This window comes from Equus caballus, chromosome 3 (assembly GCF_041296265.1).
Source record: "Equus caballus isolate H_3958 breed thoroughbred chromosome 3, TB-T2T, whole genome shotgun sequence".
Classification (NCBI taxonomy): Eukaryota; Metazoa; Chordata; class Mammalia; order Perissodactyla; family Equidae; genus Equus; species Equus caballus.
In genome coordinates this window covers 17,175,317-17,184,667 of record NC_091686.1, presented here as the reverse complement: position 1 = coordinate 17,184,667, position 9,351 = coordinate 17,175,317, and the positions used below count along the sequence as shown (strand labels likewise).

The window sequence follows — 9,351 nt, the reverse complement described above, 5'->3', positions numbered from 1 at the left end:
CCTCGCGCGCGCATACGCACGTCACCACGGCCCGCACACGTGCGCGTGCGCATGCGCCCCGCCGGAGCCGCCCGCGAGCGAGTCCTGTTCGGTAGGCTAGGCTGCTACGGTTCGCGCACTGAGTTTCCACTGACCTAGAGGGGAGTCTCGCAGGCCAGCCCCCTGTTAGCACCGCCTGCCCTGCCAGGCACCAATGGCAACTGCTCTCCAGCTCTCCTCAGGCGCATTCCTGTCGGGAAGCCTCCCGGAGGGTCCTGGAACGGCTGCCCTGCCGCCCCAGACTCTGGGCATCTCAAATGCCACCTCCTTCGAGAGGATTTCCGTTGGTCGCTGCGTCTAGAGTAGCCACCATCACTCTCTCCTCGTAGCATTTATCACTAGCTCATATATATGTATATATCTTAGGAATTTAAATAGCACAAGCCTATCTGCTTCTCTCCCTGCAGGGTCTGGCACATAGAAGATGTAGAAAATGTATGATCTGAACAAATGGCCAGGCCCTCATCCCCTACCCTTGCTTCCAGGGGATCACAGTCTGGGTTTGTGAGCCTGTTCTGCATATTTTTATTTTTGCCTCTCACTGGTCCTTCGTAGAACAGCCTGCAGCGATTCAGATCCTTAATTCAATCTGAGTTTTTCACAAATGCTCCTATGGAGCCATAGCTCCACCACCTTGGAGCCTTTCTTTTTAAGGATGCCGAGCAGGTGTGGCTCCTTTTACGTGACTTCAAGTCCTTCTTGGATAATTTGGCCATCTCCCCCGTCCTCTCAGACCTCTTTGGATCCTGCCCAGCTCAGCTTCAGTCCATTTCATTCAGTCAAATCTGATCAGCAGGTACCTCCAACAGCCTCATCCTAAGTCACTCCCAAAAACCTTAAACTTAATCCTGAAGTTTGTTTACGGAGGGCACATTGCTCTGTGCTAGGTCTGTGGCAGATGTTAGAGGAAGCACAAGATGGGGTTTGGGCTTTCCGGTACGAGATCTAGAAGCTGAGTGAACCCTCTCACAAATGACTTCCTTCTTCTCCCGGCCCAAGAGGTGACTGCTAGCATCTCCTGAGAGAGGTGGGGTACCCCTCCACCCAGGCACCCGGAGTGGGCATGCACACACACACAGTCACCGCTCCTTACTGCAACAGCTTAGCTTCCAGGGCCTGGGCCTGTTGAATTATGCCCCATCGACCTAACACCTGGGCTGGATTTTTGCTACCTGGCTATGGATGGGATTTACAGGCTTCCTACCCACCCTCTTGGTGTCTGTTCAGTTGGAATACTGGTTGTACCTTTGTTAAAAGATAAATTGAGGCATATTAAAAATTTTAAGAGGGGCCGGCCTGGTGGCGCAGCAGTTAAGTGCACACGTTCGGCTTCGGCAGCCCGGGGTTTGCCAGTTCTGATCCCGGGTGCAGACATGGTACCGCTTGGCACGCCATGCTTTGGCCGGCATCCCACATATAAAGTAGAGGAAGATGGGCACGGATGTTAGCTCAGGGCCAGTCTTCCTTAGCAAAAAGAGGAGGATGGGTAGTAGTTAGCTCAGGGCTAATCTTCCTCTAAAAAAAAATTTTAAGAGTTTATTTGAGCAAAAATCAATTTGAATTTGGCAGCATCCAATCTAGCAGATAGAAAGAGCTCCGAGGAGCTGTACAAAATCAAAGATGTGTAGGCAGAAGGGAGCAGGAACAAGGAAGTTATACTAGGCAAAAAAAGCTGGTTGGTTATTGCAAGGTTACTTTCTTTAGGGGATAGCTGGGGTCTATCCGTAGATTACCTAACTAGTGCTGATCAGGCGATTCTGATAGACTTTTTAAAAATTCCGTTTCTGGGAGAGTCAAACTATAAGTTAAGTATTGGTTTGGTGATGTGGGGCTTAGCATAAGTGACTCCATTTTGGGTCTGTTGTCTTGTTTTTTAACACCTTCCTGAGGGATCTAGTACGTTTACAGTCCAGACCCTAGAAATATCAAAGTTCAGAGGAAAGAGCTAGTCTGTGAACTAAGCTGGATGGGCATGAGTTCCAGCTCCACTCCTTAATGAATGCTTCTGATCATTTTTAACCAGTTTCCTAAGTTTCCGAGGATCAGCTCAGCTCTGAAAATGGGAGTGACAACATCCACTTGCAGGGTTGTTGGGAAAAATAAATGACGCTGTGAGTGTGGGCCAGGTGCCTGGATAGAACGCGTGCCCAGTTAAGTAAGCTCCAATAATTAACCAATCAGTCGCTAGCGTTATTAACCATCCATCCTTGGAGTCTTGCCAAGTTACGGCTTCGTTCTGCCAGCATCCGGTTAGCGGGGAGATTTGCTGGCTGCACCCGGCGGACCACTCCCCTTGCATTATTTTCATTCCGGGAGAGAGGGTGAAATACGACGGGGGCCCTTTAAGAGCCTTGTTCCGGCGGCCCGCGGCAGGATGGAGGCGGCGAGCGGAGGCTGGCCCCCGCGCTGATCGCGGAGACTGCGGCCCGGCAGCCCAGCCGCCGGGCCGGCCATGCTGCTGCGACCGCTGCTGAGCTGCGCCGCCCGGGCGCTGCGCCGGGAGGGGCCCGCCAGCCTCGCCTCGGGGCCGGGGCCGAGGGGGGCGCAGCGCTGGGCCTGGCCTCGGGGTAACGCCTCTCTCGGGTCCACCCGCTGGCTCGCCGGACCGGCCTGAACCCGAAACCCTTTCTCGGAGGCGCCGGGGCCGGGGGGTGTGGGGGTGGGGGGAGGGGTGGCGTTCACTGGCCGTTACCCTAGACGCGAGCCAGCAGCGAGCGGGTGGGGCCGTGGGGTCCGGCTCCCCCTCCTGGTGGGAGCTGGGGAGTCCTCTTAAAGAGTAGAGAGGACCTCCCCCCATCTCCGTCCGATTCTTTCGGCTTTGGGGAAGACGGGGGTTGAGAGCTGCGGTTAACCAGCCCCCAGTGCACGCTGGTGCCTGCGAGTGGTGGGTGGGTTAAGCTCGGTGCCCTCCCTCTCCCATTGGGAGTGGAGACCCCCATGCAGAAATGGGAGCACCGTTATAGCCAAGGTCTGGCGTTCTTAGGCCTCCGGCTGTTCGGTGGCACCTCCATGGCGTGGGTGGGCCTGGATGTCAGCCTCGGGCCTAGCGAAGAAACCTGAGTCCTGGGCTGAAACCCTTGCCCACTGCTCACTCGCACCCATGCTCTTCGAGGGGAGGCCGCTCTGCATTTTAACTTGCTGGACGCCCATCTGTGAATATCATGGATATAAAGTGTGTAGGAAATGGAAAGAGTAATACGCTAAGTGAAAAAAGCTGACCACAGTTGGGGCCCAGACGGGCCAACAGGACCCAGGCGACAGTTGCAGGCTGTCACACACAGGTAGCCAGCAGTGGTCGGGCTGACTCCATCCACCCATGGAGGGTACCAGGTGTCCTTGGAAAACATTTTCAGGCCAGGGAGCAAGCATAGAAATTAGTTTTTGTGTTGGTTTAGCCAATTAGGACAAAGAAGAGTGAATCGTTTAAAACTGAGTTTAAAAAATTGATTTCCTTTCTTTTGTAGATAAAGATAGAGAAAATGACAAAGAGAAAAAATCAGTGGTAAGTCCCTCTTTTATGTGCACTCTCCAGTGTAGGATAATATTATATGGAGAGAGAGAGAGATGTTTGTATATATGTATGTATATATATTTCGAGTAGGGGAGTGAAGGAACATGTGACATAGTAAAAAACAGAAATACAAGAGAGTCTCTGGGGACAGGGAAGTCTGTCTCTACCCCTCGGCCTCAGACTCCCTCCCCAGAGGCCATGGTATATCTTATATGAGGAATATTATTCAGCCATTTAAAATTCATGTTTATGAAAAATATTTAATGACCTGGGAAGGTACTCACTACGAAAGATGGGAAAAAAGGATAAAAATATATGAATTGTGATCTAAATGAGATAATATATAAACCATCCACAGGAAAAAAAAACAGGAAAGAAACATTACAAACTGTTAATGATACAGAAATTGTCAGTCTGGTTAAGGGGAAGTTGGAGAGTGTTAACAGTGGGTGTGTATGAGAGAGAGGGAGAGAGAATTTGGGGTGTGAGGGGTCCTCCCTTCCTTAGTTGTTTGGATGTTAAATGAACTTAACTGGGTTCCTTTTTTTTTTTTTTTTAAAGATTTTATTTTTTTCCTTTTTCTCCCCAAAGTCCCCCCCGTACATGGTTGTATATTCTTCGTTGGGGGTCCTTCTAGTTGTGGCATGTGGGACGCTGCCTCAGCGTGGTTTGATGAGCAGTGCCATGTCCGCGCCCAGGTTTCGAACCAACGAAACCCTGGGCCGCCTGCAGTGGAGCACACGAACTTAGCCACTCGGCCATGGGGCCAGCCCCTTTACTGCAGATTTCTTAGGGTCTTTAAGAAGACAATATATATTTCGGTTCTTCTGGTGGGGCCTTTGGAGCCTGAACCTGTTTTCCTCTGGAAAGCTCGGTTCTGATTAAACATCTAAATGGTAGTTATCTCTGGAATTATCAGTGATTTTTCTTTTCTTTTCTATTTCCTACTGTGAGAATGCTTAACTTCTATTTTCAGAAAAGATTAAATGTTATTTAAAAATAAGGCTACGTGGTGCATCGCAGTGTTAGTTTTAATCATGGGAAGTTGGAACCAAGGCTAATAGCCGAGGAGAGTGGAGGTAAACTTTGGCAGAGCATTGGGCCTGGCTGGCCATGTGTGCCCACAGCATGGTGAACATCTTTTTTCATAATTTTCTGTTACTTTCCTCTGCATCTTCACACTCACTGTGAGCTCTGCGGGTGCTGGGACTGACTCCTGAGTACACAGTGCCTGGCACATCGGAGGCCTTCCACGAGCAGTTGAAAGACTCTCAAAGATGTGAAACGTTGTAGAAAATAATGCTTGCCCGAGATATGCTGAAATGTAATGATGTTTATCTTTTACTAGTGGATTATGGGCGGTATTTTCTACTTTATGGTTTTCTCTCTTTTCTTCAGTGGGCACACACTCTTCTAATATTTTCAGATGTCACTTTTTAAAAATATTTAAAGACTTCCTTTGCTTGGCTCTTCTTTGTACCTCCATGGCAGGAGAATTTTGCAAGATTCTTCGTACTTTGTCTGCTCTCTTGGGAAAACCATTTGCTAATCCAGGGCCTTAGATTTACCATCTCTTCAGGATTTCTCGGTGGGAACAGGAACAAGCATTTTTGGAAGAAGGTCTCATCTGAACAACATGTTCCTTGCAGCGAACAGGAAAGAAAGAAAGTCTCTGCAGAATGATGTCTAGCTTGAGCTCTTCTTGATTTTCTAGGAAGAGGAAAAGTTGTTTCCTTTGAAGAACAGCAAGAAAAACCCAAATCCATTAGTGCCCTAATGGGATCTACCTTTTGCATAGATCCCATTGAACCAAGATCCCTTGGTTCATTTTGCAGTTTCAAGTTCTAGAGGAGAGAGCTGGCAGGGACCCGGCATGGGAGGGTGGCCTGGCATCTGTGGAAAGCATGATTGTCCAGCTCACCTGGATGCGGGTTAGGGTCAAGGCCAGAGGAAACCTCCACAGCCGCTTGACAGTTATAGTCGGGGAGGCAAGGCAAGACCGCCCACCGTGACCCCGTGTTTTATGTAGGGTGTGACTGAGGCTCCACTGGAGTCACACAAAGGTGTCTCCCAGACCGAGGTGTGAATTCCAGCTCTTTCCCCTGTCCGGCCTGGTGCCTTGGGCAAGTCCCCTAAGTGGCCCATGTTTCTCTGGGTGCGTCCAGCCTGGGTGTAAAGGTCACTGTGCAGCAGGACGGGTCCTTTTCTGACTGTGTGTGCCCCCAGGGAACGTCTAAGATGTGTTCTTAAGGATCAGTTTGTCTTCTTATGGATGTGGAACTGCCCATTTCCTCCTGTGCTGGAGCCAAAGCCACTTGGCCTGTGTCACCAGCAGTGCCTGGCTGAGCAGAGTCTCGTGAGAATCGCTGGCCAGCAAGTTTGAGGGCCCCAGCCGAGAGTCTGATTCAGAGGGTCTGGGTGCTTCTCTGGTGCTCTGGAGCGGGGTGCCTGTGGACCACACACTGAGAACAGTGGTGCTCAGCCTTCCTGCACACTGGAGTCGCCTGGAGAGCTGTACAGGGTACTGAGGCGGAGTCCCTCCCTCAGGGATTGTATTGTAATGGTCTGGATTGTGGCTGCCTTGTAGAGATTTTTTTAAAGCTCTCAGGTGATTCTGATTGATCCGGGCCCGAGAACCACTGCCTCGAATGCTTGCTTTCCCTACAATGAGGTACTTGTAGGAGGCTCCCTGGTCTCTGATGGCTGTCTGTGGCCCCACCTACCAGTGCCATGACTCCCCTCTCCCCAGTGCAGTTGCTGTGAGCAGAGTGTGGGTTCGAGCTTCCTGCTTTGTTCTCTCTACAAGCCTCATTTTTCTCTTCTGTGAAAATGTTAGGACCCGCTTCTCAGGTTCTAGAGAGGTTAAGTGCGGTCATGGTCTATGTTACTCATCTTAAGGCCTGGCCTTCAACAAGGTGCTTAACCAAGTCCTTCTCTCTTGTCCTAATACCTTCTAGTCCATGCCAAGCGCGTTTTTCTGCACAAAGCAGTGAGGTTCTAGATAACGTACACATACTTCCCAACCTCGAGGCCATTAGGCCCTGGTTAAGGAGGCAGGACACTTAGACCTAAATCTAATAGTCTGAGGGGCCAAGCTAGGGAAGGGCAGAGCTCGGGTGGACGAGGGCAAGCTGGGTATGTTCTAGGAGTTGACTGTGAGGATCTGTTCTGGAGGCCGTGATCTGGTGGCCACGGGTGGTGGGCCTGGAGCCTGCCACTGATGGGGAGGGTCAGTCTGTTTGTATTACTAACCACAGGACCTTAGAGGTTTCCTGTGCAGGGGTTTTTGTGTACACATCCAAGTCTTGGACTGAACCAATTATGCCGTTCACTGGAGCCCTTGCCTGGAAATTCTTCCCTGATATTCCCCCAGGTGCTTGATTTCTGGTTCTGACACGCTTTTGTGTTTTGCCAGATCTGTGTCGAAGGCAATATTGCAAGTGGGAAGACAACATGCCTGGAGTTCTTCTCCAACACAGCAGACATTGAGGTATGTGTTCGAAGGAACCTGCAAAAGCTTGGCAGACTAATTTACAGAGGGTGTAGACCAGCTCTGTCCAATAGAAATATAATACGTGCCATAAATGTAAGCCACGTGTGTAAGGTAATGTAAAATTTCTAATAGACTCCCTAAAAACCCAAAAAGAACATTTTATTTAACATAATATATTCCAAATATTATCATGTCAACATGTAATCAGTATAAAAATCATCAATGAGCTATTTTGTGTTTGGTTTTTCATACTAAGTCTTTGAAATCTGGGATGCGTTTTACACTTACAGCATATCTCAGTTTGAACTGGTCATGTGTCAGGTTGTAATAGCCACGTTAGCTCATAGTCGCTGTGTCAGACAGTGTGGGTGTGGAACAGTGCCACAGTCTGGTTAGATGAAGAGTCTGCATGTGAAAGAAGTCTAGACTATTGAGCATGGCTAGAGTGTTACATCTGAGATATTAGGGGAGTATTACTATGTGTGGCCAGTTAACATAATTTCTAGTTTATTTACAATCCAATCACTAAAAGTAACCTCACAGATGTTTAAGAATTATCTCTTCACCAAGACCCTTCTTCCTTGTTCTAGATCTTAGTGGTGTCATCTTTTCTTTTTATGGCTCTATTTTGTTACTACAGATCCTACAATTTCCATACCGTTAGAGTCATTTTCTGTCCTTCTTTTCTTTCCTGTTTTTATTTCGATTAGAAATATATGTGGTTTGATAAAACTAGTAGACATTGCACAGCCCTGTCTTGCTTGTGTTCACATCCTGCCATACAGGAAAGAGTTAACATAGCAGCCCTGAGACTGTGTCCTTAGAGAGGCTGGTTTGCAAGGTTGGCCCTTGGCTGGCGTGTGGGAACTTAGATTTGGAGAGAGTTCCCACCATTTCCTAACCGATAGGAGCAGCTCTCTGTGCCTGAACTGTGCAGACAATATGGTTTATTTTGGACACCGGCTTTCTTTCTGCCAGTCTGGAATTTCCATATGTGCCAGGCAGAGGCTGCCCACATGACTGAGCCCTGATAAAAACCCGGAACTCCCAGGCTCAGGCCAGTTTCCCTGGCAGTCAGCATTCCACTCATGTTGTCACAACCAGCTGCTGGGGGAGTTGGGTGCGTCCCGTGTGATTCCCCTGGGAGAGGCCCCTTGGAAGCTTGTGCCTGGTTCCCCGAGGCTTGGCTCCATGCGCCCTTTTCCTTTGCTGATTTTGCTTTGAATCTTCTCACTGTAATAAATCTTGGCTATGAGTACGATTCGATGCTGTGTCCTGTGAATCCTGCTAGTGAATTATCGAATCTGGGGTGAGGGGGGTGTCTTTTGACTCCCAACACACCTGCCCTGAGTGGTGTAACTCTCACTGGCACTTTAGAAGCACTTAGGTCTCACTGAAGACCCTGGACCAATGATCGACAACAATAGTAACAGCAGCGACAGTTAATATCTAATAAGGATAATACAGGCACCATGTTGAGGCTTCATTATACATTATCTAATCGATTTTATCCTTACAAGAGTCATCCCTGTGAGGTAGGTACTGTTATTTCCTCAGCTGCAGATGAGGAAACTGAGTCTCAGTGAGGTTAAATGGCTTGGCCAGGGTCGCATGGCTCGTGTGTGGTGGAGCCAAATCCCAGCTCAGGCTGTCCGGCTCCAGGGACCATGCCCTTGTTGGGTTCTTCTACAGCATGAAAGCTTTGCCGGCTTTAGGAAGACCACTCAGCCTTCAGATCTCAGCTCCATGCTCTCTGACCTCCCCAACTAGGTGACCCTCCTGGTTTAGGTTCTTCTGGCCCCTATGTACCCCTCTTTTATACTGCCACTCAGGGTTTGAAAATACATGTTGATTTCTGTGATGATCTGATTGATGTCTGCTTCCCCCAGTAAGTTTAAAGTTCCATGAAGGCAGGGCTAGGGTGGTTTTGCTCTTGCTGTATCCTTGGTGCCTGGCATGGCACCTGGCACAGTGGGTGCTCAATAAATATTTGTTGAGTGACAGTGCCACCTGTGGAGCCACAGGGCAAGGCTGCCTGTGACCCAGCTGCTGGTGGGCCTGAGTGGTGCAGCATACACTATTCAGGGAACAGGAACAGAGTGCTGAAAACACAGAAGAAGGAGAGGGGGCTTAGGAGGGGCAGGGAATGACTCACAGAAGAAGGGGTATTTAAACTGAATTTTGAAGGATGTGTAGGAGTCTTCTATGTAATGAAAATTGATGTGAAATGAGGTGAGGTGGGCATACTGGGCAGAAGGAACAGCATGAGCAAAGGCACAGAGGTGTAAGAGGTTGGGGGAGGGTACTC

General features: G+C 49.2%; 1 protein-coding gene across 9 annotated transcripts in view; it reads left to right on the top strand.

Annotated features, from left to right (window-relative positions):
- The first annotated feature begins 2,259 nt into the window (after window positions 1-2,259).
- The window catches only part of TK2 (thymidine kinase 2), a 43,511-nt gene continuing 36,419 nt past the window's right edge, over window positions 2,260-9,351 (top strand). For 2 of the 9 annotated variants that reach the window (XM_070261908.1, XM_070261907.1), the window contains exons 1-3: window positions 2,358-2,606; window positions 3,504-3,541; window positions 6,966-7,040. In XM_070261908.1, coding sequence (XP_070118009.1) covers window positions 2,492-2,606; window positions 3,504-3,541; window positions 6,966-7,040 — 228 coding nt within the window. In that variant the 5' untranslated portion in view covers window positions 2,358-2,491. Of the gene's footprint in view, window positions 2,607-2,692; window positions 3,321-3,503; window positions 3,542-6,965; window positions 7,041-9,351 lie in introns of those variants that run through there. The other 7 variants (XM_070261905.1, XM_070261906.1, XM_023637124.2 and 4 more) reach the window with 6 other exon arrangements.